The 27,603-nt window shown below is 43.9% G+C and overlaps 1 protein-coding gene across 1 annotated transcript in view; it reads right to left on the reverse strand.

The window, feature by feature from the left end:
* The window catches only part of SETDB2 (SET domain bifurcated histone lysine methyltransferase 2), a 49,440-nt gene extending 22,544 nt beyond the window's left edge, over window positions 1-26,896 (reverse strand). The window contains exons 1-16 of the mRNA XM_048293554.1: window positions 26,626-26,896; window positions 25,593-25,652; window positions 23,112-23,234; window positions 21,617-21,682; window positions 20,955-21,054; window positions 19,764-20,330; window positions 18,145-18,264; window positions 16,981-17,150; window positions 16,028-16,250; window positions 13,980-14,064; window positions 12,247-12,340; window positions 11,241-11,572; window positions 10,343-10,431; window positions 7,846-7,954; window positions 3,218-3,599; window positions 2,543-2,645 (exon numbers count right to left, since the gene is read on the reverse strand). Coding sequence (XP_048149511.1) covers window positions 2,543-2,645; window positions 3,218-3,599; window positions 7,846-7,954; window positions 10,343-10,431; window positions 11,241-11,572; window positions 12,247-12,340; window positions 13,980-14,064; window positions 16,028-16,250; window positions 16,981-17,150; window positions 18,145-18,264; window positions 19,764-20,330; window positions 20,955-21,054; window positions 21,617-21,682; window positions 23,112-23,234; window positions 25,593-25,652; window positions 26,626-26,641 — 2,639 coding nt within the window. The 5' untranslated portion in view covers window positions 26,642-26,896. The remainder of the gene's footprint in view (window positions 1-2,542; window positions 2,646-3,217; window positions 3,600-7,845; window positions 7,955-10,342; window positions 10,432-11,240; window positions 11,573-12,246; window positions 12,341-13,979; window positions 14,065-16,027; window positions 16,251-16,980; window positions 17,151-18,144; window positions 18,265-19,763; window positions 20,331-20,954; window positions 21,055-21,616; window positions 21,683-23,111; window positions 23,235-25,592; window positions 25,653-26,625) is intronic.
* Between the last annotated feature and the right edge of the window lie 707 nt (window positions 26,897-27,603).

The following is a 27,603-nucleotide window of genomic DNA, read 5'->3' on the forward strand; positions in this document are numbered from 1 at the left end:
GGAGATGGTGAATGGGGGTTATGGTCAGTCCATCATTCGTTCCTGCCACACTCAGGGAGGAGAGTCCTTCCCCTGCTCCATTGTGGGGTCCCTCCCACCGGAGACAGTCCTCCACAAAGTTCTCCGTGAGTCCATCCCATGAGCAACAGTTCTCCATGAACTGCTGCAACCTAGGTCACTCTCCCACAGGGTGCAGTCCTTCAGGCACAGCCTGCTCCAATATGGGTCCCCCCCAGGGTCACAAGTCCTACCAGGAAACCTGCCCCAGTGTGGCCTCCTCTCCCCATGGGTCTGCAGGTCCCTGCCAGGACCCTGCTCCAGCATGGGCCTCCCACGGGGTCACAGCCTCCTCTCAGGCATCCACCTCCTCCACAGGCTGCAGATGGATCTCTGCATCCCTGTGGCCCTCCATGGGCTGCAGGGGCACAGCTGCCTCTCTATGGTCTGCACCAGGGGCTGCAGGGGAATCCCAGCTCTGCTGCCTGGAGCACCTCCTGCCCCTCTTCCACTGACCTGGGTGCCTGCAGAGTTGCTCCTCTTACATATTCCCACTACACTCCTCTCTGCCCACAATTTTATCTGTCCAATAACTTTTTTTCTTTCCTTCATAAATGTATTATCACAGAGACATTACTATCATTCCTGCTGGGCCCAGCATTGGCCAGTGGAGGGTCTGTCCTGGAGCCGGCTGGCACTGGCTCTGCTGGACATGGGAGAAGCTTCTGGCAGCTTCTCACAGAAGCCACCCCTGAAGCCCCTCCCCACCCCCTCACCCCCAAAACCTGGCCATGCAAACCCAACACACCCCCCACAGGAGCCTGTGCTCCTCCTGAGCCTTCTGCTACAGAGTACTACCAGGAAGAGGATACAGAGCTCAACGGGGCAATGGATCTGGCTGGCTGCTCCTACACAAGAAGGGAGAGGCTAAGGGCAGGTTTCCAGTTTCACAGTTTAATTACATTTCATCTGAACAATGCCTTGCTTTTGCAGGCCTTAATCCTGCCACTCAGGGATTCCAGCTGACACCCTTGGATCTCCCCGAAAAGGCAAGAAATCTTTATTCCTTACTCCACTCTTTCAGTAGTACTCATGACAGCATTGCTGTTACTATTTGTCCTGCTGTCTCTTTTTCAAGTTGAGGAATCTGAAATATTTAGCTCTTCCTTGTACAGAAGTTGGTATGCAGTTTTTATCCCTTGTCACTTCTCTATCCCTTCTCTACTCCTCTGGTTACACTTGAAGAGGAGCAAACCACCTACAAAAGGATGGACTACCATTCACACTGCCAAGTCACAATGTCACTCTGTATTTTTCTTCTTTCCTTAATAATTCTTACTATTCCAATCACATTTTAGACTGCTTCTGAGCACAGAGCTGACAATTCCATAGAACTATCCTGGAAGCACAAAGCAGTGAAGAAAACACAAAGCTCAACACACAATGGGGCCCATGGTGATCAGAGCAGACAAAACCGGGTGGAGAGCTGGGGGTTTGTGCTGCCACAGCTTTGGGGAGGAACGAGAGGCAGCGTGGGAGCTGTGTGGTCTTGTTCTTTCTCTTGCTTACCAGGAAATGTTTTGCACCAACTACACTTCCAGGGTATTTCATGCAATGCGACCACAAACAATGGAAGGCACAGAAGTACCCTGATTTGTATGTAACTGGAGGGTGAGAATTTGACACAGAAATCATAGGGACAGATCCATTGGTTTGTCCTCCTGGCCCTCCCAGAAGGGACGCCTTTCAGTGAGACTCACATACTTGTCACAGAATCAATCAGGTTGGGAAAGACCTCTGAGATCAAGTCCAAACAATAACCCAACACCACTCTGTCAACTAGACCAGTACTACAGAGTATTACAGTTCTCCAGATCTCTTTCCTAAGTGACATCAGATAGCAGGGAGGGCAGCAGCGTTATGGTTGTTTCTCTGACACATCCATCATCTTCCACTTATCAATGCTGGATTTTCACCTGCTGTTTTACAGTCAATCCCTTGCTGTCACAAAGTCCTTCTGCAACACTTCACTTCCACTGTCACCACCACAGGGAACCCAGGGGGACTAATTCAGCTGTAAGATTTGGGGGCCCTTCTGCTGCCCTCCACTCATGACAGAGCAAATGAAGCTGCAAAACAGAAGACAGAGTGGCAGCTGAAAGGAACAGTCACACCTGGCCACTTCTGTATGTGTGCCATTTCCTAGAAGCAGGGCTGGGTTGTTTTTTTTTTGGTTTTTTTTTTTTCTGCAACAGTGACTAAAAAGAAGAGAAGGGGAAATGAAACAGAAAGTAGAAAGGGACAAGAACAGTGCTGGCAAGAGCATATGGCTTACGTCACTTTCAATTTCAGCAATCCTGCTGAAACTTTATCAGTTTGTCTAAGTAATTGCTCTCCAGACCCAGCTCTGAAAGCATCCTTTCATGTAAATATCCATCTTTTACACAGGAGGAGGCTAAGGCACAGAATCTCACTTAGTATATCCATAGGGGAGTAAGGAAAAGAACCCAAGTCCCCTGACTTCCAGCATGCTATTGAAACCCACTGCCTCAGCTCCTGCTCTGCTCTCCTCTTCTTTCCAGCGCAGTGCAGGATTGGATCTATGGAAGTAGGAAGAAAGAAAGAAATCACACACCTGTTACCCCACACTCACCATGTCCCTCATTTGCACTTTGTGGGGAAAGAAGCACGGCTGGAGATGTCATGGACATCGAGATTTCAGACGCGACCTACATTCCCCCTCCCATTCTCCCCAAGTCATTACAAAACAAACACATCCAGATTTCTCAAGGAACAAGAACAAAGCCGTCTTTCTGATCACCTTTCACTTGTGACCATCTTGTTCCAACCCCCCAGCCGTGGGCAGGGCACCTTTCACTAGATCGGGTTGCTCAGAGCTCCCTCCAACCTGGCCTTGAACATCGCCAGAGACGAGACATCCACAGCTTTTCTGAGGAACCCGTGCCGGTGCCTCACCACTCTCACAAGTAAAGAATTTCTTCCCAATTCCTACTCGGGCCCCCGGTGCCGCCCTCACGGGGGTCCCGGTGCCGCCTCATGGCCCCCCCTCGTCCCCCCCCCAGCTCTACCCGACCTCCGGCAGGGTCCATTCACGGACACTGCGGGGAGACCGGGGGTGCGTAACCAGCGCTGAGGAGGCGCCGAGCCCCGCGCGCTCCCCGCTCCCCCCCCCGCCCCGCGTGCCCGCGGTGGCACTTACCGCCCGCTCGCGGCCCGGCCCGGCCCGCGCGAGCTGTCACTCCCTCTGCCCCCTCCCCCGCCCTCAACTCTCCCGCGCGGAAGTGAGCGTGCCCGGCCGGGACACAGAGCATGCGCGGTGCGCCCGCCGCTGCCCCGCCCCGCGCAGCCGCCCGCCGCTGATTGGCTGCAGCCCCCGCGCGCCTGGGGGAAGGCGTGCCGCTGCGGCGCCGGCACCTGATAAGGGAGGCGCGCCCGGGGCCCCCCTGCGCGTTCGGGTGTGCCGGGGTCACGGATCGGATACGCGGGTTCGATTCCCGTGCCAGGCACTGCCGCGGGATGCCGTCGGGCAGCCATTTCCCGAGGGCTTTCTCCATGGAAAAGGCGATAGCCCGCATCCCTCCCTACCCCGTGTTCACTTTTCACAGAATCACAGAACTACTGTTCAAGCTAAACCTCCCATGGTGCAGTTTCCTGTCAGTTGTTGCCAGGAAGAAGATGCCGACCCCGCCCTGGCTACACCCTCCTTTCAGGCAGTTGTACAGAGCCGTAAGGTCACTCATGAGCCTCCTTTTCTCCAGACTAAACATCCCCAGCTCCCTCAGCTGCTCTGCACAGAACTTGTGCTCCTGATCTTTCACCAGCTCTGCTGCTCATCTCTGGACTCGCTCCAGCACCTCAATCTCCTTCTTGTAGTGAGGGGCCCAAAAACTGAACCCAGGATTTGAGGTGTAGGCTCAGCAGTGCCAAGTACAGGGGCACAATCACGGCCCTGCTCCTGCTGGCCACTCTATTGCTGATACAGGCCAGGATGCCATTGGCCTTCTCGGCCACCTGGGCACACTCTGGCTCACATTCAGCTGCTGTTGACCAGCACCCCCAGGTCCTCTTCTGCTGGGTCACTTTGCAGCCACTCTTCCCCGAGCCTGTAGCGCTGCAGGGGTTGTGACCCAAGTGCAGGACCCAGCACTTGGTCTTGTTGAACCTCCCCCAGCAAGCTCACCAGCCACATTAACAGGCATGTTCTAGCTCATCAGGAGGCCACACCAAACACAACATGGAGTTTTTAAGATCAGCTCCCTTTACTAGCTAGATCAGCTTTGGCTTTTCAGCACTGCTGGCATCAGTCCAGCTGGTTTCCAAAATCCCTTTGCACCTGCCCAGATGCAGCATATCAGAGCTAAGATCCCTGTGTCCAGGCTTGGAATTAGACTATGTCTATTAGCCAAATGCTGCCATACAATTCCAATTCCCAGATCTATTACCTAGATGATACTCAAATGAGTCAACATGATTCATGCATCCACAGGTGCATAAATCTTATGCACCAAACATAAATCTGTTCTTCAACACAGGAAAACATTCACTGCGGATGAAAATCAAGTCCAAAACCTTTGTGATCTCTTCCTCCAAGTGCTGTGCTACTGAGCCATATAGTTCTGCTGAAATACATAGAGCTGGAAATTGGTGCTCAGCGATTTTTTGTCAAAAAAAAAAAAAAATCCATTAATATGCTCCAGTCCAGTTTCTTTTATACCTGTACCGTAAGTGATCTTCAGCTGCCTTTGCATTTGTATGCTTATCTTAGGTACTAATATTTATTTCCATGAGGCCCTTATACATCCTCACATCCCTACTGTCCCTCCATTGGGACCGTCTTGCTCACTGTCCTTCTCACTGTAAGAACTGTGGTTCATATCTCAATGCAACTAATTCCCATCAAGCCCTCTTCTTTTTTGATACCCCCAACAGCCTGACGAGAAATCCCAAATGTGTCATTCCACAGGTGCTTTTGAGTACTTCACTTGGAATATCTTCACCTGTTTTTCCATCAGTGCTTGTGCTCAGTGCTTTTACAAACTGCTCTGCTAAAGCACAGGCGACACGAGGGGCTGTGCTCAGAAACATCCCCATCTGCGAGCTGTTACAAGCAGAGGAACAGACAGCAGAGCAGAGAGCAAGCTCAGGGGAGCACTCCTGTGGCTATTACCTGCAGAGGATACTTGCAGGACACCCTCAGCAGAACCTGTTCTAGTAATGCTGCAGAAGCAGGCAGAAATCACACCTTGTAAGGTGATTTTGCTCATGGATAGGTTATGATCTCTGGCCTGGAGGAGGAGAATGAAGGAGCACCGGCCTGGAGACAGACGTGATAAACCTAACTAGCCAAAAATCCCTGTTTCATACACACAGCTTCTGTGACATCTATGCTCACAGCAGGCTCTCCCATATGTGCAGACCACATGGAGCAAATAAGTGCTGCATCTTCTGAAACATTAGGTCTGTTTTCCTGCATCAAGAAACAGGGCTTTTCCTCATCAGCCCAGTATCATTAATTCCTACCACTGATCTGGAAAATATAATCAACAGCAGTAAAATGTACCTTCTCCCCCCCAATGCTTTAACAACATTCCCATCTTCTTTTCCACATTCAAGTCAAGCATAGACACAGATGTTTTCTGCATTTTCACTTGTTTAAAAGGCTAATACCACTCCTGGGTTACCCATGGGTTTGTCACACACTTTGGCATGTCTCTGGTTAACACTGAAAGATGTTTATCCCAAGGCATATTCCGTCTGAGTGGAGACAGATCTTAAATGAAGCGAAAAAGAACTGAGATGAGCGCTGTCTTCAGCTAACACAGGGGCTGCAATGACAGAGTGGCTGATGAGGGCAAGAGTGGGTGGCTCTGACCCTCTGAAGAGGTACTGCACCAACACTGGGGTAACTCCACTCTTCTACATTTATCCCTGAAGACGGGTGGTGAAAGCCCAAGCAAACCCAGAGTGCGATGACTGGGACCAAAGCCGAGGAGACATTTGCTTGCCGGATATGTCAAACTCTGGCAGAGAAGAGCTGAGGTTTCATTGTAAGCAGAATGGTTCACAGGTCTGTTATCTCTCTTAAAGGTCCACTTTTAACACACTGAAACTCCGCATGCATGCTGAGACTTGAGAAATTCAAGAGCATCCTGTGTTGCAGCACGACCCCATGAATTTTAAGCTTGAAGCATCCAAAACAAACTAAAAAAAACCATTTAGGGCCACAGATACCATGTTTGTCCACAGTTACACAGCACAGATACAATCCAATTAAAAGAGAACCCTAAGCCATGTGGGCATAAGATGTCCATTGCCTCCTGGCCTCAGGGCTGAGAACTGGTTCCTGCTTCTCCTTCATTCTGCAGTATAGGCTTGGACATAACCAGGCCAAGACCTTCATTTGTTCCAACCATTTCTCTGAAAACCCGCACAGGAAGAGGGTGACATGGTGAGCACTGAGGCAAATGGGCTTGGAATCTGGGATACCAATCATGCAATTAACACATGAATAGCAGGTGGTCCTTCCAAGACTCATTTATCAAGGAAAAAAGAAAAAGTGCAGGTACAAGACTCTCATGTTTACCTTCTCCAACAAAGGTAATCTGACTTCAAGCCAACCACTTTATTCCATAAATGACAGCCTGAATGAGCCTTTTTTTTGAGCTTTCATGCTAATCAGCTGGCTGTATGGCAGTGATGTCCCTGTGAGCTGGGATACCTCTCAATGTTACTCCTTGAGGCTGAGAAACCCCTGACCAACTGCAGATCTCTGGTAAGACTGATGTCACACATAGCTTTGTATTACAGTGCACTAGATTTTGTATTGATAACTTTAAATCATTGCTATATCCTCTGCAGTAACAGAGTGAACTTTGCTATCAAACTATGTTAAGTCTTACTTTTACAACGTTTTTAATAAAATCAGGTTTTTTTAAACCTTTGGCAGTGGTTCTTCAAGCATCTAAATTGCTCATCTGCAACACCTCCTTGCTTGCCCAATGGTACAACACATTCAAAAGCCACACACCCATCCCTTGCTCCATTTCAGAGCCACCTCCTGCATCTGCACTCTGTGTCTCCTAATGTAGCTTGTTTCTCTCTTACCAACAAACTGTGGTAAGGAATTCTGTGGCCCACCTGCCCCACACTATACAATACAGCACTGAGATGAGATACATTGGATTTCTCTGTGTGTCACAAACGTGGAGAGGGGTGCAATCCAACAAAATCCAGTCATTTTTCTCCTGCTGCAGCAGGACTTGTCCAGCCCACTTTGTAGCACAAACACAGCTCTGCAGAACTGTTCTGTCTTATTCCATCTCTGTTCAGGACTATCTGTCCCACCAGATCCATCAGGCTTAGGTGTATTTTAACAACTCCTAGTGCTCACACAGGCAGCCTTGCATTCATAATGATTTTCAGAAACCTGAGTTTTGCTAACTCAGACCTGTGGAGGAGCACAGAAAGCACCAAGGACCTGCTGCTCTCATCAGTTGTGTCTCTGCTGCAGATAGCACGGAGGAGGAATTCTTCCAGTGCACTGTGAACTTCACTTGCAGATTAGAAGCAGGGAGGAGGAAGACCAGGAGAACATAAATTATCTAGGAAAAGTTTGATGCCTGTTCTTAGGACAAACAGTTCTAATTCTGCAAACTACAAAAGTGACGTTTAAATGTAAATTCAGAAAAACATCAGGTGAAAGGCATTTTAGCTGAATGCAGTTAGCACCACGGAAATGAGGGCTGTTCACTGAGTAGTCATCCCTTCCATCATATAAATCCCCAGGTACAAGATGTGTTGACAGTAGGAAAGCTTTGCCTATAAGGTTTTTTTCCTGCACTTCTGAACTCCGCACTGACAGGAAATCTCTGTCTCTGGCATGCTTCCAGCTTCATAACCATAATCCCATGTGAGTTCGGTTCCAGCTTTCACATGTCTAAGAAATAAAACACTCGGTTAATTTGTTTGAACTAAGTGAAACAGTACTGTGCTTACAATTTGTCACCAACAACACACATTCAAACCCAAAAATTGTAAGGGGCATGGAGCATCACACAGGCAGCTTGTTGGGAGAGAAACAAGGGATACAAGAAGTCTCTGGCACACTGGTGCTGCTTTGCCTAACAAAGCTATGAAGATTGCAAAAAGGATTGGAGTCTAAACAATGTGCTCTAACTTAGAGGGAAATTCTGAGAAACAAAAATCAAACAAACAAATAAACCCCACCAAACAAAAAACCAAAACCCAAACAAAAACAAACAAAAAAAACCCCAAACAAACAAACCAACCCCCAAAACAAAAAACAAAACAAAACAAAAGAAAAAAAAAAGAAAGGAAAACCATGTAAGCGATACATCTAAATGAGAAACATGGTTTTGTTATTTTTCCTATGTACAGTGCATCACTGAAGTTTGAACAGATCTCTAGATAAGTGGTTGAAGACTGTCATCTTTGGTCTGACAAGCTACATTTTAATGCAATTGCACTATGTGCACAAAGCCCAAGACTCAGAATTAAACACACGCTCCTCATGAACCAGCTGCTCTGACAGTACAATAGAAGAAATGTCTAAGGTAGGAAATTCATTGTCCAAAATGAATGCCAAACTAAATACCTGAGACTAAGATGCTGATGGACAACTGATGGAAAATGTAGTAAAATATGAGTATTGTAATGAAGAGAGTAATTCTCTGATGTTTCTCCCTGGATATAGGGGACATCCAGTGAATTCCCAGGCAGCAGACAGACAACAAATAATGAGGACTTTTCATACAGCACAAAATTGCAGCCTGGGACTTGCTGACTTGAGATGTTTTAGAGGCCAGACATGTAAACCAAATAAAAAGGTGACTGGGCAAGTTCATGGAAGGAACACAATTAAGCTCAATGTTTCAGATGACGTCCTTAATTTAGAAAAGTTGTAAAAGGGTGATGCCCAGAAAACGGAGAGCCAGTGAGGGGAACTCTCCTTCAACAGTCTCCTTCCCTGAGTGTCTTTGCTGGTCTCTATTACCTCTCACTACTGGCCTCAGTCCCACTACACTTCTTTACTGAGTACCTGAGCAAGAAAGACTCTAGCTAAAACAAAACCTTTTTTTGACATATTTCAAAACATTGTCTTCACAGTTCTTGGAAACCTCCCAGTGCAATCCACAATATCTGTGTCAGCATGGAGCAGAGCTGCAAGGCTCCACAAAAGATCAGTGTTCCCTGGAACTGGTTTGTCAGAACAAAGCCTCTCCTCTCTGTTGTATTCTCACCTAGTACTACTGCTGGCATGCACATCAGCTAACTTGATTAATAAAATTAATCTTTCCTCTTCTGGGTTTAGCTGCTGCCATCTTGTGTCTCACTGGTACCAGCTCTCTGTACCTCCCTTTCTCTTAGACACTAAGGAAATACCTGCATCTTTTACTTTCAGAACAAATTTTCTGTGGATACTAAAAAGCTAGGAGCAGAGGAATTTTCCAGCTGCTGTAGCATCTTGTGAAGTTTTTCCTTCTCATGCAAGCTAGCTGAGAAAAGGTTTGAGATTTTTGTAAACCAAGACTTTATTGCACAGCTGTGAACTTGTTTTCCAAGCTGTTAAGGTATATTGAAGAAAATATTTTGAATGGGTGTTGTAAAGCCTCCACCAATCATTCTAGAAGGTGGTTGATCAAGGGACCAATGGTGTCACGCCATCCTTGTAAACAAAGCTATATAAGCTGATTTATATAATTAAATATAGCCGTTTTGGCCACTTATCCTGAAACTGGATTCATGTCGTTTTTCGCCTTTCTCGGTACAACAGCGACAATTTTCACCTCTCAGTATCCTATTGTCACATCCCCATGACATGCCAGACCACTTGCTTGTCTTGATAGCTGTGAGGACAAGGACTGAAGCCAGCTTGTTTGGCCCACAAAGTGTCTCAACCTTAATATCCTGTGGGGTTCAATCCTGCCCTATGGGACCCAGATCTGGTGGCCATTCCTTGAGACACAACAGTGGGGTGAGTGAATCGTGGCTTTCCAAATGACCATGCTGAGTTAAACCTATTTCTCCACTGAAGAAGATATCAGTGAAGTGGACACATCAAAATTAAGTTTCCCTACTTTACATTTCAGTGCAAAACTGAAGAAAAACTCATTAGTGATAATCAACAAGTTCTATTTCTTCTGTCTTCAGTGCACAATAAGAAGTCACCAATAAGAAGGTAGTTTTGTGCTTTCATAATCTAAGCATCTGCCCCACCCCTCAGCGTAATTATGTCCTAATAACTAAGCACTGCTTTTGTCCCCTAGTGCCTTGAATGAACAACATTAAAATTCCAGAAATTCACCTGTTTGTGAAGAATGCCACCCATGGAAAACTTCTGTTGTGAGTTTCTACAAACACACTTTGTGCAAAGAGATTTGGGCAGCAGCTGTGCTGTAAAATGGAAAAATCTGAATTAGAAACAGTCCAACACCACATCGTTGGCTGAAAAAACTATTTTGTGTCACTATCTGTCACTACTGAAGGTAGTTTCCTCCTTCCCTTCTCCAGCCCACACAGAATGTTTATTACCCAATGCCGTTGCCAGGGCAACAGTGCTAGGGAGCAAGCAATGGATTAAACGATTTTGTGCTGACCAAGTACAGGATGTGATGTAGATGTGTCTATGAATCATTTGTCTTAGCTGGAGGTACTTGGCAATTCATTGCTATTTATTTCTTGGCAAGTCAAAACTGAGAGACTTATTTAGCAGACACGTACACAGTATGACACACCACTTTCTGAACCTATGATTGAACAGTAGGGAAGGTTTGTACAATAACACAACACCTGTCCTAAACCAGCACAAACTAGAATTTGCAATGGCTGGGGAACAAAATAAACAAGGCTGGGAGAAGGCATGCAGCTCAACAAAATGTGCTATTTGCTCTCTGAACCCCCAAGAAAGGCCATCAGGAAAAAGTTGTCACTCTTTACTGGGGAGTATGTTTCTCAGGAAGCCAATGGTGCCAAAAACTGCAGCTGGTACATAGCATGTATCAGCTTATGGAGGCACAAACAGCTGGTGTGACCCAACCTACTGTCCTGTCACCTGTGATTGCAGGGAGCACCACATGTGCCTCTCTTGTCATGCACCTACCACACATACTGTTTATGTGCAAAAGCTTTCTAGTTTAAGCTTAAATAAGTAAATGATGTATTTGCAGACACAACTAGGAGAACCCATGCAACTTAGTACTTACATTTAGAAAACGACCCACATTTCCTTCTTTTGTGGCATCCAGTACGTAAATATTTTCTTCATTAGCATTCCTGGGAAGCATCCCACCACCATCAGCCTCCTCACAAAGTGCATCTTGTTTTGACTGCCTGCTATTTTCTTTTTTGCAGTCAGCTTTTAGGGGTGCATTGTTAGATGGCCTCACGATACACATGTCATTCAGCACACCTGACTTGCCACAATCAATGCCCTGCAGTGACAGACTCTTTCTTTTGCATCCTGCACTGTCCACATCAGCAGAGCCAGTCTGTCCAATTTCCATCAGATGTTCTTCCTTCTGCTGCTGGGTGGATTCTGTCAATGGACATGTATATTATTTCTCAGCACCAGTTTAAGGCCAGAGCCTTACCCTTGTTCGGCCCTGAACTCTCACCCACCCACTCTTTCCCACATCCTCCAAAATCTAAGCAGCTTCCTTGCTATCTACAAGTCTGTAACACAAACTTTTCCATGACTCTCATCAATCCTCCCACAAATGACTGTTTCCTGCTTTGGTGCCTTAAGCACTTGCTCAAGGTGTCTGTGAGTGACCTAGTGTCTCACTCTTCTCAAATCCCACTCCAGACTGACTTCTTCCATGTAGCCTTTTTTATCATTCTCCACCTTAACTCCCAAGAGAGTCACAAACTGTAATTACGACAGAAGAAAGATGCATGTGCAAATAGCATCAGTTTCACACTGCCCCTCTCCAGCTTGAGGTCCCCCCACCTGAGCATTATATCCTGTTCAATTTTTGTTGGCTGGAACAGGTACTGGGTGTGACACAGCAAGATCTGCAAGACTGGCTTTCCCACAATTGCACTGTATTTGAGAAGCTGCTGTTGGGACAGTTCAACATGTCCCAACATCTACTGACAACATTGTTCTACTCTAAGAACAGGCCTGCCCAAACTGTCTACACTGAATTCTATCACCTGGTGGGACACAACTGTACAAAGCATGCAGTATGTAGAGCTCTGCAAACCTACTTTCTTTTCCTTTCTTTGTTCCACTGGTTAGTTTTGTTTTGCTTGACTGATGAATCTGAGAACTATCATCTTCATCTGAGCTGGTACTGTGCACCTGTGTATCAAATGAAAAGGCTGTGATGTGATTTTGCTGTATGCAACTCTGGGCCAACAGGGCACAGCAAGTGGCTTTTAGAACTCCAAGGCTGAATTTTCCAATCTACTGTAATGTATAGCTGTGGCTGAATTGGAAAAGTTAATACATTTACTGCAATGTAACATTTATCTTAATTTCAAATTATCCTTCAAAATAACCAGGAAAGAGCCCCCCAGTCAATAAGACATGTAAATAAGTGCTTAAGTCCCAACAATCTCACCAGAATTGTAAGTTGCCCAGCCAAATCCCAAACATGCTTTTTACACAGTTTCAATGAAATGACTGGATGTGGCAGAATTTCTCCTCTCCTGTCACAAAAAGGCAATTAGTTATGGGAGTTCTGGAATGGACGGCACTGCATAATGTTAGCATGAAAATCCCATACGCATTTCTTACAGGCAATGAATCCAGTAAAACCTACAGCATAAGTTCACACCAGTTTTCCTCCTTTGCACGTGTCAACGTGACAACATGTCACACTCATGAAAGGTCAGGAGTCACACTCAGATCAGCTCTCCCAACTCTGCCACTGTATGAGAAAACTGCATAGACATCCTGAGATTTTCTTCTCTCCCTGCTATGCCATTCTTTGGGAGCACATCACAAAAATATTATCACTCTGACCCCCTAACCCTGTACTTAGTTACAAGGGGTGCAGGAGGAGAATAATTACTTAAGGCTCTTGAGGCTGGAGTGTAAGGGAAGGGTGGTGTCTTGGGGTGACTTTATGATGTTGTATCCCATATCGCTGCCCTATGCCCAGAAATTAATTTTGTGCCTTTCTATGCCTTTAAACTGAGCCTGAGAGGGGGGAGAGAAAAAACCCAGCAAAATTCTTCAAAGCAGTTTGTTTTCAAGGACACAGAGATAGAGACTCCTCTGCGTTCAGCAGCGGCGAGAGCAAGAGCGCAGGGAAGCACGCGGCTTGCTTTCTCAGCCAGTTCTCAGCTACTTTTTCTCCAGAGAGAGAGATGGAGAGTTGAACTTTTGTTTTCCTGGGACTTCCTTTTTTTTTCCCCCCTTCTTTTTTTGGACTGTTTCAACATCAGAACACATCGGGCCTTTTCCCACCAAGGTGGAGGCCCTGGAAGAGGGGGCCCCACCCCATCCCAGCTCCGAGGAGGAGGAGAGAGGCTACCTACAGAAGGACTCTGAAATTTTCCCAGGTTTTCTCTCAGCAGAGCGAGAGGTTTCATTATTTAGCATTATTATCCTTTTCTGTGTGTTTGTTAAATAAATCGTTTTTATCTCTTTCACTTTCCTTCGAGGAAAATTCTTTTCTTCCTGAACCTGGTGGGGGAGGGATGGTTGTAACCTGTCTTCTCTCAGAGAATTATTTCCAAATTTGCCCAAACCGGCACAGGTGGAGAAGGAAAGGCTGTGAGAGTAGATAGTGCTGGTCTGGGGGAACATGTTGAAGGATTGATAATGGAGAAGGGATGGGGTGCAGGTTCCAGCATGGCAGCCTAGCTCACGGTGTGACACAATCTCATGAAGAAAGGTCATTAGAACTATCTAAACATGCAAGATGAAAATGTCAAAATTAACATACATACTCAGTACAGTAAAAAATGAATCTATTAAAGCCACTTATTACCATTTTTAGCTGGTGATTGCGAAAAACAAGTGTTCTAGTTCCAGGCCTTCTCACAGCTGCATTACTTGAGTTCTTTGGATGAACCCTGTACAGAAAGGCCAAAAGGAAATTATAAAAGACAAACAGACCCACAAGTAACTCTCACAACAGACATTCCTCTAACAGTCTCTAGTTCCAGTCTCTTCTCTAGAAGGAACTACAGCAGAGCCTGCAGTCTGGTCTCACCCCACGTTCTCCGAATATTTTGCTTTTAAGAACTGAGAACCTAGGCTGGGTTCTCTATAGTATTTGTAAGAAAGCAGTTGTTCGAACTTTCTTGAGAGATCAGCAGCTGCTTTTACATCCTTTTCCAATTGCCCTGCTGAGAACCAAATAGCTTTATTGTTATTATATCAGATTATCTCAAAATATAGCACCAACAGAGTTTTGCCTTTTCCTGCTACTACTGTCAACAGTTTTGACAGTACAGCTTTCAACTAGGAAAGCAAAGATGTTGTGGGGACAAGGGATAGCGAAGGGGACAGAGGGGGAGGACAATGTATGACAGATTTAGAGAATGCTCTCCCACAAAAGAACCTCAGTCACTCACATCAGGAGAGGGTTGAGGAAGGATGGGAAGCAGTTATCTGGTGTAAACATTTAAAAACTCTAACAGCACATTAATCTGGACTACATTCAGAGCGCAGCAGAAAATACCGGTTTCAAAATGAATGTTAATATCTGTACAATGTCTAGCAATATGTAACGGCTCTTATTCAAGAAAATTTTCAATGTAAAACATTTATGTGTGTTTTCCTGCCACAAAAATCTCCATTATGGCACTTTTTTGGGCTACTGATAATGGCAAGAAATGCTACTCTTTAAGGCTTTAAACCCCTTTGTAAACTCAGAGTGCACAGAGGCCACGAGAAGATGTGACATTATTATACGACTATATGCTTCTAAAGGCAACCTGTTTGGGGGAATGACATGTCAAGCTTAGCACACTGATGTCCTCTCAGAGGTTTCTCAGTTCAGCTGGACTGTCATTTTTTAAGGGGCAGAATAACGAAGTCTTTTTTTCTGAATTATTTTTTACATAGCCCACGTGAAAACATTTTTATTCTCAGGAAAGGAAATTAGTGGGATTTAACATAGCAGTGCACTAAAGGCAACTTAGAAACTGTCCTTCCCTGCAATTTTTAGTAACAGCACTTAGCAGAAGTAAAACTTAGCTGATTGCTTATAATTATGAAATTACAAAATTATGAATTCACTAAATTTCCAAGATACTGAAATGCAAATGAGAATACAGTAGCAGGTATTTTTAAAAGTTTCCATTTGCAATTTCATGTTGCTTCTCAAAGATCCACAATAACCTTCTACTATGGAAAGACTTAGAATTTGCAATCATTTATGAGTAGTACAAAGAAAGTGTTTACAAAGAAGTGCGGCAGAGAAAGTAATAAAGTTTAAGAAAACATGCTCCCAGCTTCCATGTGAAGAGACTAGAGCATGCTATTGACACATGCATGCAGTTATTTGAATTTACTGGAGGAATTCTGATGGGCTCTGAGACCCTGAGTGTACAATGAAAACATATTCACTGCAAAAGTGCAGTGTTGTCAGACTCTTAACGGGAGAGGTTAAGGTTTCTGGCAGGAAAGGTTATGTTACAAATAAGAAAAGATTTAGACACTGGGAGCAAAGGGCAGAACAGTTGGTGGCTAATATGTTATCAAACCCTTCAGTGTCAGCGAGTATCTTTAAATAATTTATCTTATTTTATTAATTCTTTCAAATTAGCATTACCGTTAGTCCTAAACAGATCAAGTACACCCAAGAGATGAACTGAATTTCTAGAAAATGACAAGTGGTACACATAAGTAAAATTAATATAGAGGAAAAACTCTGTCCTACTAGAAGAAATAATCAGGAATTAAAAAAGAAGTTCAGAAAGAAAAAAACCACCACCTTCATATGAGGACATACTCTAAGTTATACAATAGAGTTTCTAGAATAGCAGAATATTAGTTTTGCTATGCTTAAGCTTATTTTGCTAAACTTACAGAGTTGATTTATTTTCATTATCCACAGTCTTAGATAAAGATTCCTCATTCTCAGGAATGTCATTTTCATCCGTCTGCACCAGTTCGATCACTGAGTCTGAACTATCAGTGTCAAGTTTTCTTTTTTTGGAAGAAAAGTCATGACCTCTGTCATTCACTGCACCTTTCTCTTTCAGCTCTTGCTCAGCATCTCTCAATACTTCAGCTCTGCTCATTAATCTACCTGAAAGAAAAAGACAAGTTTTCTTGTTTTGTTTTTTTTTTTTAAATGCTTGTTTGCTGAGTCACATTCACTATCACAGGTCAAACTTATATTAACAAATACAAGAGCATTACTTGGGAAAGCAAAATATGGATGCTGTCTGTAATTCTAGGATGTCGATATAGGCTGACATGCAAACTGAATCAGACAAGGGCATGTAGTGATAAGGCTTTAAACTGAGAGTACGTCTAGATTAGATATTAGTAAGAACTTCTTCACTGTGAAGGTGGGAGGCACTGGCACAGGTTGCCCAGAGAAGCTGTGGATGCCCCATCCCTGGAAGTGTTCAAGGTCAGGTTGGGTGGGGTCCTGAGCCACCTGGTGTAGTGAAAGGTGTCCCTGCCTCTGGTGGGGATGCAACTAGATGTTCTTCAAGGTCCTTCCAACCCAAACCATCCTACGGTTTTATGATTTTTACTGAAGGAAAATTAGCCCTAGCATAGGAGGCACAGATTTGTGAGGGAAAAAAACCAACAGTCTGAGATAGGTTTTGTCCCATATTGTTTTGATTGTTTGTCACCATCTCAGAGCAGAGCTCTTCAAAATTCTTCTGTCCGTTTGATCATATTGCAAGTTAAGATTACACTTCTCTTCCAACCCCATACTTCCCCATTCTCAAAAAAAATCCAGGGCACACACCACAGGAGATGGAGAATTATGCTACATGTCTTCACAGGTCACCTCCTGCTACCTGAGTAAGTACAAACAAATGTCCCCCTGTCAATGTCATCCAGGCAGCGGACGCCCCAGCCCTTCTTCTCCGTGTTAAACACTTGCAGCCTGACTTGAATGCCGTGCTGTACAACTCTGTTCTGACACATCAGTTTGTCACACCTGCACAACACACTGCACTCATAAATCCTGTCAAGAGGAAGAAAAACAAAACACAATATAAAAGGATGCATTATCATCATGAAGTTCCTGTTATTAATTCCCCTTCTAAGTATCAACAAGGCAGTGGACTGAAATATAAAGACTCTGGCTAAAACATTGCTGGTTGTGCAGCAATGCTCTGAAGCTTGTGACTTTCTTGATTGCTGATGCATAAATTTTAAGAGTCTGTCTGCCAAATGTTGGTATAAGTATACAAGAAAAACAAATGTTATATTTTTGTTTTATAGGAGTAAATCACACAGAAACAGAAATCCCTATGAAGCACCTAATTCTGTACTGAAAGATTTTAGAAAAGACAACCTATGCCTGGACTTCACTGCAGCTGTTATGAATTTCAGGATTTAATGAAGCATTTCCAAAAGAACTCATAATTGTGCTTTTTTTTTGCATCTGTTTCTGGGTTCTCTGACAACTTTAATTCTGCATGTCAGCCATAAACTAACATCACACAGAGGACTGAGAGGGTGTCCTTAAGCCTGTAGATTCAAGCCCTCGGCTATTGCAGAAAGCTACCTTGCACAATTCCTCTCCTAGACACCTGAAGTAACTGACACCTTCTCGAGGCCACCTACTAATCCACAGGAGCTGAGTAAGAGAAAAGGCAAACACTTGAAGCATTGGATGGTTTTGAAGATTCTGGGAAGAGTCACCCATAACCAAGTCTGCCAACAGCAGCCAGCTGGTGCATCTTTAGGACTCTGGTCACTCTTGACACTTTTCTTGGAGCTTGATCTTAGCTTAGAAAATTGTAGGATCTGCAATACAAAAGCTTTTCTTTTCCTCCTATTACTCAAGTCACATTAATTTTTTATTATCCTGATCTGTCACTAAAATTGTGACAAAAATGGAAGGTTTCATTAATCCAAAAACTCTGGATATTTTAATCCTGTGGCACTTAGACTGAACTATTAACTACTATTTTATTTGTATGCTCTTATTTTACTTCCGTAGTCTTTCTTACCCACTAGGAACAGGTCCCTCCAGTCTTTTGTACCGGTATCCACGGCATCTTTTACTACCTGGAGACAGAGAAATTTTACTACAGCCTCTTGCCGTTAGCTGTAGGCATGCACATTTTGACCTAAAAGTAAGAGTAAAACATCTCAGAATCTATTTGAAGCAGCATAAATCAATCATAAATCTAGGTAATTTGAAATATACTTGACTAAACACACACGCACTTCCACATATACACCCGTATTCCCCCTCTCTGCTCCTTTTACTCCACAGGGCTGTTTCAGTCTTACCCTACCTTTTTTCTTAGTCTCTTGATTGGTTACATGTGTTTTACAACAACCATGTTCTCTCCACCCAACCCCATTCTTCTGCCAAGCTCCTTAAATGGCAGATGCAAACAGCTGACATACAACAGAAACTTATTATAAGCAGGACACTGTCAAATGGATCGATTGAATAAAAATCACCTCCTCTGGCACAGCATCCCAGCCTGTTTGCTACTACTTGGTTATCTTCCTCCCTCCTTAGCCCCCAGGAAGTAAAGAAATTTACAGTGTGGAGAACTCAAGCAATAGTGCTTGTCTTCACCATCGTATGTCATGACAACTCCAAAGAGTCACAGCAATCCTGCAAATCCTAAACCCCAAAACTGCACATCAAAAGCATCTCAATTCTTGTAGGACTTCAGTGCAAAGAGGTGGCACACTGTGTGCTTGCTGTTTCCCACCACTCAGCTGAAATGAAATTACTAAAATTACTGAAGCTTCATTATACCAAGCTGCAATTTCAAGCTTTTGTTGGGTCATGAGCAACTATATTGCACAGCAGCATGTGCAACTCCCCTAGCTGTCAATAATACAAAATGGATGCAACACCAAGTAACACCTATAGACAGAGATCAGACAAACACCCCTCAAGAAAGTAGACAAAAATACCACCAAACTTGCATATGATAATTGTGGCAGGTTCAGACAGAGTGTCTGTAGCTCAGAGCTACCGGGATTTAGAAAAAGACAACAGTGAGCAAGACTACTGGAACTGCTCAGACCACAAATGTATTCTGTTACCACAGAGTTTTGTAGTTTCTGTTTAGACAAGGAGAAGGACAACACGTAGAGGTTGGGAACGGGGACGTTTCTTTGTTTGCCCTCAGTAACCTTCTAAGTTCCAAATGATCTGATCCCTTGAGGCTGTCCCACCCCACCTATAGATGCCGTTCTACAGTAGGAGCTGCAACAGAAATTGTCATGCAGGATCCTTCCCTGCCTGTCGTGAAAACAAACCTGCCTCTGCCCCTTCCCTACTCTTTTTCCAAAGCCAAGATATCTGCTTGTCAGCTCCACCTGGAGGAGAAGCACTGCCAATTTGGGAAGAAAGGAAAAGGAACACAATAATCCACCTGTTGATTGCTTCCTTCCCTACAACAGAGGGTGGACCAGTAGGAGCACCCAAGTTCTGGAGAAGAGAAAGACACAATGGTGTCAGTCAACACAAAGCATGGCACAAGATATTCCAGTAGTGCTGGTCCTGTTTGGCACTGTTTGGTACTGCACCTTCACACACCACCACCCTGCTGTTGAGGCATCATGTGTCACTGGCCTGAGATGAGATCCTTCTACCTACCTATCGATGCAGCCATCTGTGCAGTCACAGGAATCAACAAACAGGCTGGAGAAATTGTTGAGATAATATCCACGTGGCCACGATGACTTCCGATACTTGAAATAAGGTAACCTTGCATGGTCGAGAGTGTTACAGAAGGAGACGGGCACAGACTCGGCTCCGTTGCTAATATCGAACTCAAACACGAGGGGTTCGGGAGTCATGGTGTTCCTGCCCAACAGTACATATGTGTTGAAGGAAAAGTGATCAAGAAATAAGAAATTGCACTCTGTTTCAAACAAGTAATTTCGCACATCTCGAAAGCTTCTCAGGCTCCGACCGCAAGGAGCTTTGTAATTCACATCCAGTGATTTTGAAAGGCAGTCTGCTTTTGCATGGCGCCTTTGAAAGTCAAACAGGATTGGGATCTTCAGAGGATTTTCACCCTTGTAGGAGCCTGCTGCTCTGTTGGCAAGACATGCACTAGAGCACTTGTGGTTCTGATAATGCACGTTTAAAGGTAAACCTTGGATTTTGCTAGATACTTCTTCACTCCCTGGGCATGTTCTTTCCATGTCCTCTTTTTCGCTATTTGGAGTAAAGGAGGAAAAAAAAGACAGAAGTGCAGCATTTTAGACAACCAGTGAAGTTTCGGTTTTTTAGTAGTTCAATATTTTTAGCATAGAAAAGAAACAGGCCATGGCTAGAAGCCCCAGGGTTTCACATGGTGTAACTGTCCTAACAACATATAAAGACATATTCAGTTGCATTAAAAAAAAAAGCTTCTTCCCAGAACTTACATGCTAAAACACAGCAAGAAAATGTAAAACAAAAGGAATGACATATTTACCCCCATCTTTCAAACCAGTACCTGAGGCTAAACACTAAACACAGAGAGACTAAGTTACACACCTGATGGTCTGCACAGTAAGGAAAGCCTGAGAACTGATGCTTAAATCCTAACCCTGATAACTCATGAACCTTTACTCACAACCTAATGCCCTATTCTGCAACATTCTCATGTGGGAAATTAGACAAGTCTACCCAAAACCTCAGGTGTTCCACAGAGGCCAAGTTAAAAACATTTTCACTTTGAAAACTGGCAGGATTCAAACTGAGTTTAAAACATTGACTTTAGAAATACAAATTTGAGAACTCTCTCAACTGCAGTAAAGTATATGTCAAATAAGGAACTGAAATGAAGGCACTGACCTGTCAGAACTTTCTTTAGTGTCTGCAGCACTGTCATCTGAAAGAGGCTGCAGTTTGGGTTCGGTTTCCTGTGCGCCATCCCCATTCAACTCATCACTTACTGAAAAAAATTGAATGTGAGCAAAAACTTCATCAATCCACATTTCAATTTATGATTGAATTTACTTTACTAAAGAGATAATTAACAGAACACATTACAAACAATGCATTGCCAAGAACTACAGCTAACAAAAAGCTTGTTAGCAAGTGCCCTACTAAAAATGCAGCTTTCAAAGTGATCAGAAAGAACAGCACAAGAAACACATTTACAGATTTCCCTTTGCTATCAGAAATAAAAGGATGCCAAGCTATTACAGCTAGTGGAGCCACGCACAGGATAACTGCTCAGAGACAGCTCAGGTTCATAAGGGCTTACTAGCTCAAACTCTCTTCCTGTGGTACAAGCATTATACACATACGCACAAACCACAAAAATACAAACCCAGGTAACAGTTCACAGTTCAGTACTTGAGGAAACTAATAATTAGGTTTTCCTCACTGTAATGCTAATGGCCTTCTCAGATCTACTTTACTGACTTCAAAGAAGGGAATTGAGCTTCTGGTGAGTAAAACAAGACAAATTAAATCTGCATACCAAACAAACACAATGGAGGTGCACATACCATTTGCCAGGGTTAAGAGATCACCTAGATTAGCTTCATTCACCAGTGCCCAAGCCTGCCAGCATTCTATGGAAAAAAACCAAACCAAAACAGATACTAAGTTTAATTTCAGTAACGATAATAGGTAAAACAAGGTGTTAAATCCTCCAGAGACACTCGATTCTCCTCACTGTGCTCATCTAGAGCATGGAAGGACTGATACTACTAGAAACATGTTGCACCACAGACCTTAGCAGACACATGTAGGAATTACTAAATTATTACAGCTCACAGTAGGAGTTGTGAATTGGCACTGAATATCCGTCAGCTTTTGGAAAGATGCTGGAATGTTTCCAAACACACATAAACTGGTGGCCTACAGTGGCAGTAATATACATAAAGACAATTTAGTGTAAGCTTCTATCTTTGTCATCAGACCAGTCATCTTCAGGCTAAGAAGGGCTGGATCTTGGCAGACCAAATTAATGCTACTTCTAAATTGGTGGAAATGGCCTCAGATAGCAAGAACGCAAAAGACCCATTCTGTCTCAACCTCTTACCCTATGCAATAAATATTACAAGCTGGCAGAAAACTCCAAGCAAAATCCATGTTAATGTTTTAGCTTGAAACCTTTACAAAAGAAAGCACAGAAAAATTCAAATTGAACTTTATCACAGATTCATTGCATCATGTGGGGATTCAAGTTCAACTTTTATCTCTGCACTGCTTTAGTATTTTGTCATAACAGTCAAGATGTGGGAGCTCAAGAACACAAAAAATTGCACTGCTTAGTTTAGAGGAAGTGTTATATATAATGCAGAGTGTGTGGCTATATTAGTTTAGAAGCATCTTACACCACTGTACATTTTCTTAAACAAAAAAAAAACCCCAATAGGATCCATAGATTACATTTATATGGGTGACTTAACAGAAAGAAGCAATTTTACTCAATTAAATAAACCACTAAAAGGAAATCTGTGTACTGCCCCAAGCTTATCAGAATTACAATTTTAATGTATTTTGATGTAGATAGAGAAAGCTTATTTCCATGAAAATCAAGAACAATTTGAAATGCATTAGTGTCACATTTTTCTACTATTGTTTCAAGTTATAACGGTGTCTCTGACACAAAATAATACTGGGATTATTATTATCCCACCCCAAAACCACTCAATTCACTGAGATAGCTTGAAAGGCTAATAATTCTGATGATAAATGAAACACAAGGCACTGCACGTATTTCATTACTTCTCAAAAATGAGTATTTCAGTTCTGTGTGCTTAAGAGCCATGCTTGAAAAAGTATACAGGCAAAACAAGAAAATAGCTACATGCACCTGAAATCACTTTTCTTTTTCTAAAAAAATAGACCTTTTTTTTAAAGTGCTTAAAACCACCAACAGCTAAGTAATTAAAATTCAGAGATATCTGAATTATGGCAGATATTACACAGACCTACACAAAGCAGGCCACAGCTACTCTGCAGTCCAGTTTAACCACTACAAGGATTTCAAACCTTGGTTTGTGGCAGTTCCATTCTTGATCTTTTCCTTCAGCAACAACAGCACATTTTGCACCTGCTCAAATATGACATCCACTCTTCTACCTCCCAATTGTGTCCAAAACGTCTTCACATCACCTGAAATGCAAATTTCCATTTATAGCCCCTGAGAAGTCTAAAAACATGCCTAACTCCTAGTGGACTATTGAAAGATTCCCACTCATTTCATTTGGAGGCACTTCTGAAAAAAATAACCAGAACAGCAGGATGCATCAAACCTCCAGGAGCCTACTCCTAAATCAAATCAAGAGAGTGAAACAGAAGTTAAGTGATGAACTGGAGTGGCTTCCAGCGGTGCACAATGCTCCCTCATGCAACTGTTCAAGTAGGTCGCAGAGGGAGCTGTAGAAGCCCTTCTTCAAACACCAGCAAATGAATCCCACTAAAAATTAATCACTGAAACTCCCAAAAGTGACGCAGAATATTTTTAACTGAATGCACTGAATATTTTACTTGACAAAAGACATTGGGATTTTTTTTTTACAGCTGTAACCTCTCTTAGCTGCATAGGCTGACTGTCCTGTCCCATCATTATTTTTGGTATGTTTTGTAGGGGAAAAACAATTCAACATATTTTCAGATAAAATCAGTTTGATAAATTTTGTTCAACCAGGGGTATCAGTTGAAATAATTAACACCCCCCATATATCATGCCTCCTTTCTCCATAAGAACATTTGGTTTAAAGAAATGTTTTTTAAGCTACTGGTTTAGAACTTCTCCTCTTCCTTTGAGGTGCTAAGCCCATTCATGAAGGCTCTTGTTAAAACATTAGCTGTGCGTCTTTGTCAAGGACTGTGAAAAAGAACTATGTTTCAGTGCGGGAGTGGAGGACCAGGAGGAGTGGTCACAGGATGGGCGGGGATTCCCGACGCAGGGGGCGGTACCCGACACGTGGGAGGAACCCGAAGACGTCATTTGTGTGTCAAATGATGATGCCAGAAGAAGGAATTTGCTCTTTCTCAGTTAATGTTGCTCTTCTTCAATGACCAAGGACAAAAGCATAAGCAAGTCTGGTTTTCTACTCCACTCCTAGAGGTGGAGTCCACTGTCACCACACTAGGTTTACATTCCACTATCAGAAAGCAAATCTCTGTTGCCAAATGTGCTTGGGTGACACCTTCCCAGCAGTCAAGAAATACTGCATTCTTGTAAGGTTCATAAAAAAATATTCCTTCATTTTTTGGCTTAGTAGAAAATGACTTCTATTGCCCAGGGCACCAGAAGCCCAGTGATGCTATGGCAGTGTGGTTACTCTCAAAAGCATCATGACAGCAGTGAAAGAAGTAACAATCTTTTGTCACCACAACCCCTGCTGCTCATGTCACCAGCAGCTAAAGGCATCATACTTAATATCAACAGGCAATGATAAAAGTACTTCATCTTGTGAAACAGCTGATTTGGCACTAAATATCAACAAAATTTAATGATCTCTTATATTCACAGAAATTTTTTTAGACATGCAGAAAGGTTAAAGTCCAATTACAAAAGAAGTCACAACAACTTTCAGAAACTTACACTACTGGTCCAAGGGACACCACCTGCCCTGTGCTATTCCCACCCTTTTGCTGTGCTTGACAGCATTACAAATTTAAAACAAAAAAAAGTATATTTAATATTTGTGTTTAAAATAAAATTGAAAAAAATACATTCAATTAAAAATATGCATTTAGAAATCCTAGTAACAAGTTTCTCCACTGCAGATTAAAACTGCTGTCCTTATTTATTACCTGTTCTCAGATATTTCCATACATTTACTAAATCTGGATAGCACTGGTGGATGGATTACTACAGAGGACGGGTGACAACAGTTTTTTGTTTCTGGGTCCTCAGCTGTAATAATGTGTAGACCATAGGGAAATAAAACATACACTGCTGTGTGCAGTGCTCACTCATCTTGGAAGTTCTTCCCCAATTCTCATGCTGGAGTGCCCCGAAACTCCAGCAGCAAAAGCTTTGCTTTGCATGGAGAAGCAGAGATTGCATTTGAACTGCATAGTATAATTTTCATTTCAAAAAAGACAGATGTCCACACCACTAAGCTCTCCAGTGCTAATGCTGCTATCACCAACCACAGCCAGAAGGACAGTGAATGAGCAGACATCGGATACATCTACCTTGTCAGCATTCAGAGCCATCTCTCCAGCTGATGAATCAGCTGGCATCTGGCTTTATAGAATCCTTGTGGCCACATATCTCTTTCTTCCCACCATTGTGCAGGGTAGTGATACTGGAGCAAGATACAAGCTGCCAAGGTCAGGTCTACTTACTCCAGCTACCAGAAAAACAAGTTGTGTGTGTGTTTCCTGTAGTGCTGCTGACAAACCTTACACCACAAAAGGCAAAACTATTGTCCTCCAGTTAAAATTTTCGTATCAGAAGCAGTTCCAAATACACACTCCTTTCCTCTTTCCCTCCATAAATTCAAATTATACTACCTTCAGTGCTCTCCTCCCTGGAACTGGTAAGGTTCTCCTCTTCAAAGAAGTCACACAGCACTGCAAAGGTGAAGAATGGACAAGTAAGTAAGAGACTGGGTGAGAAATTACAATAATTGTAGCTACTCAGCTTTTCAAAATTTATACAAGTAAATAATACAGTGGGTATCAGGAGGAGCACTGTGTGAGAATATGTTGTGTTGAAATAGTAATTCCCTGTTCAAACAGTCATCCCACGCCTTGTCAAGATCTAGGTGAGGAACTCAAATTAAACAAGCTATGTGAGGAAATTTTTTTACTTAGGTCATTTCTTACTGTCCTTCAAGCAGGAAGGTGTCACAAGATGACCCAAACTTTCCAGCACATTCAGCTGAGCCTACAGAACCCCCCTGCCCATTAACGCAAAGTTTTCTTTTTTTTTTCCCTAAATTGATGTGCTCAGTACAGCAGTACTACAACTAAATTGATTTATTTAGGGAAAAAAAAGAGAACGCTTTAAAAAAGCAAATAAATTACTGAATCTGTTTCTTGACAAACGCAAGATACCCTTCACTGCAAGAATACTAAGGAGAAGTAAGGCAGCACTCTTCAACCACACTGAAGATTCCAAATTTTTATCTCCATGAATCACAGAATCAAATAGGTTGGGAAAGACCTCTGAGATCCTCCAGTCCAACCAAACTCCAGCATGTCAACTAGACCATGGCACTGAGTGCAACATCCAGTCTTTCCTTAAACACCTCCAGAGATGGTGACTACACCACCTCCGTGGGCAGCCTACAGTGACACAGAGAACGTAAAACATGCCTTATTTATGTTAGCTACTTCATCTTTTCTATGCTACGACTGAAAAAACAAACCAACCCCAAACCCCTCAATTCATTCTGGATACTTCGTTTAGTTGAACGCGAAAACAGGCTAAGACAGTTGACTCCTAGAAATGTTTCTTACAAGACTAATGGCTGCTGAAAACATATATATATGTACACACACGTATATATACACTTATATACAATTTTTTTTAAAGTCTCACTTTTTTTCTTTTCCATCCTCCGGGGATGCTGCTCGGAGAGCTGTCATCCGCACTGGGGTGGCGCCGAGCCCAGCTCAGGTCGGGGTCTCGCTGCGCTCCGGCACGGCCGCAGGGCCCGCGTCGGGCTGGGAGGCTGGCATGGGGCGTGCTGCGGTCGGGAGTCCGGCCCCAGGTCACTCCCACACCCCTCGGGACCTCATCCCGGCCCCGCCGGCTTCTTCTTCTGCTGCTTCTTCCCTCCTCCTCTTCCTCCTCCTCTTCCTCCTCCTCCTCCTCCTCCTCCTCCTCCTCCAACGCTGCACTCGCACTGCCGCCCGTCAGGGGGCGCAACCCTGCCGGGGAGGGCGGGAGACTGGATGTGGGCGGCCCCGCGCGCGCGCACCGCCTTTCTCTCTTTCTCCATTGGCTGAGACGGCAAGAGGGGCGGCGGCTCTGGCCAATGGAGGAGGAGGGGCGGGGAGGGGGCGGGGCCGTGCGGCGGCGGAGAGGCGGGGCGGGGCAGAGCCGAGGGCCTGGAGGTGCGTCCGCCATCTTGGAGAGGGCGGGTCGAGGGGGGCGGGCTATCCCGGGGCTGTGGGGGCGCCGGCGCCATCTTGGGGGCGGGGGGAGAGCGGGGCAATGGGAGGGGTGAGCCGGCTGGCCTGGGAGGGGCGGTGTCGGGCCGCGGTCTCTGCTTTAATGTATCGTAAATTAAAACGTTTGGTACGGGAACGAGTTGCGTAATTTCACTGCTGGTCTCTGCTCTCCGGCCTTGCTGGCTGCGCCGCTGCCCTGTGAAACGCTAAATTATCACTGCCCTTTTCTGTTCCAAGTGTGAAAGTAAAAGTTCATACCGCCCTTTAAAATTTGCAGTTGCCTTGGCTTTGCGAGTGTTGGCGTTGTGGCTATGTAAAGATGGTTTTCGGAGGGGCAAAAATATGTCTCTGCCAGAGATGGTAGTTTGTCAATGCTCTTTTGTCACTTCTTTTTTGCCACCAC

The sequence above is a fragment of the Corvus hawaiiensis genome, chromosome 2, assembly GCF_020740725.1.
Source record: "Corvus hawaiiensis isolate bCorHaw1 chromosome 2, bCorHaw1.pri.cur, whole genome shotgun sequence".
NCBI lineage: Eukaryota > Metazoa > Chordata > Aves > Passeriformes > Corvidae > Corvus > Corvus hawaiiensis.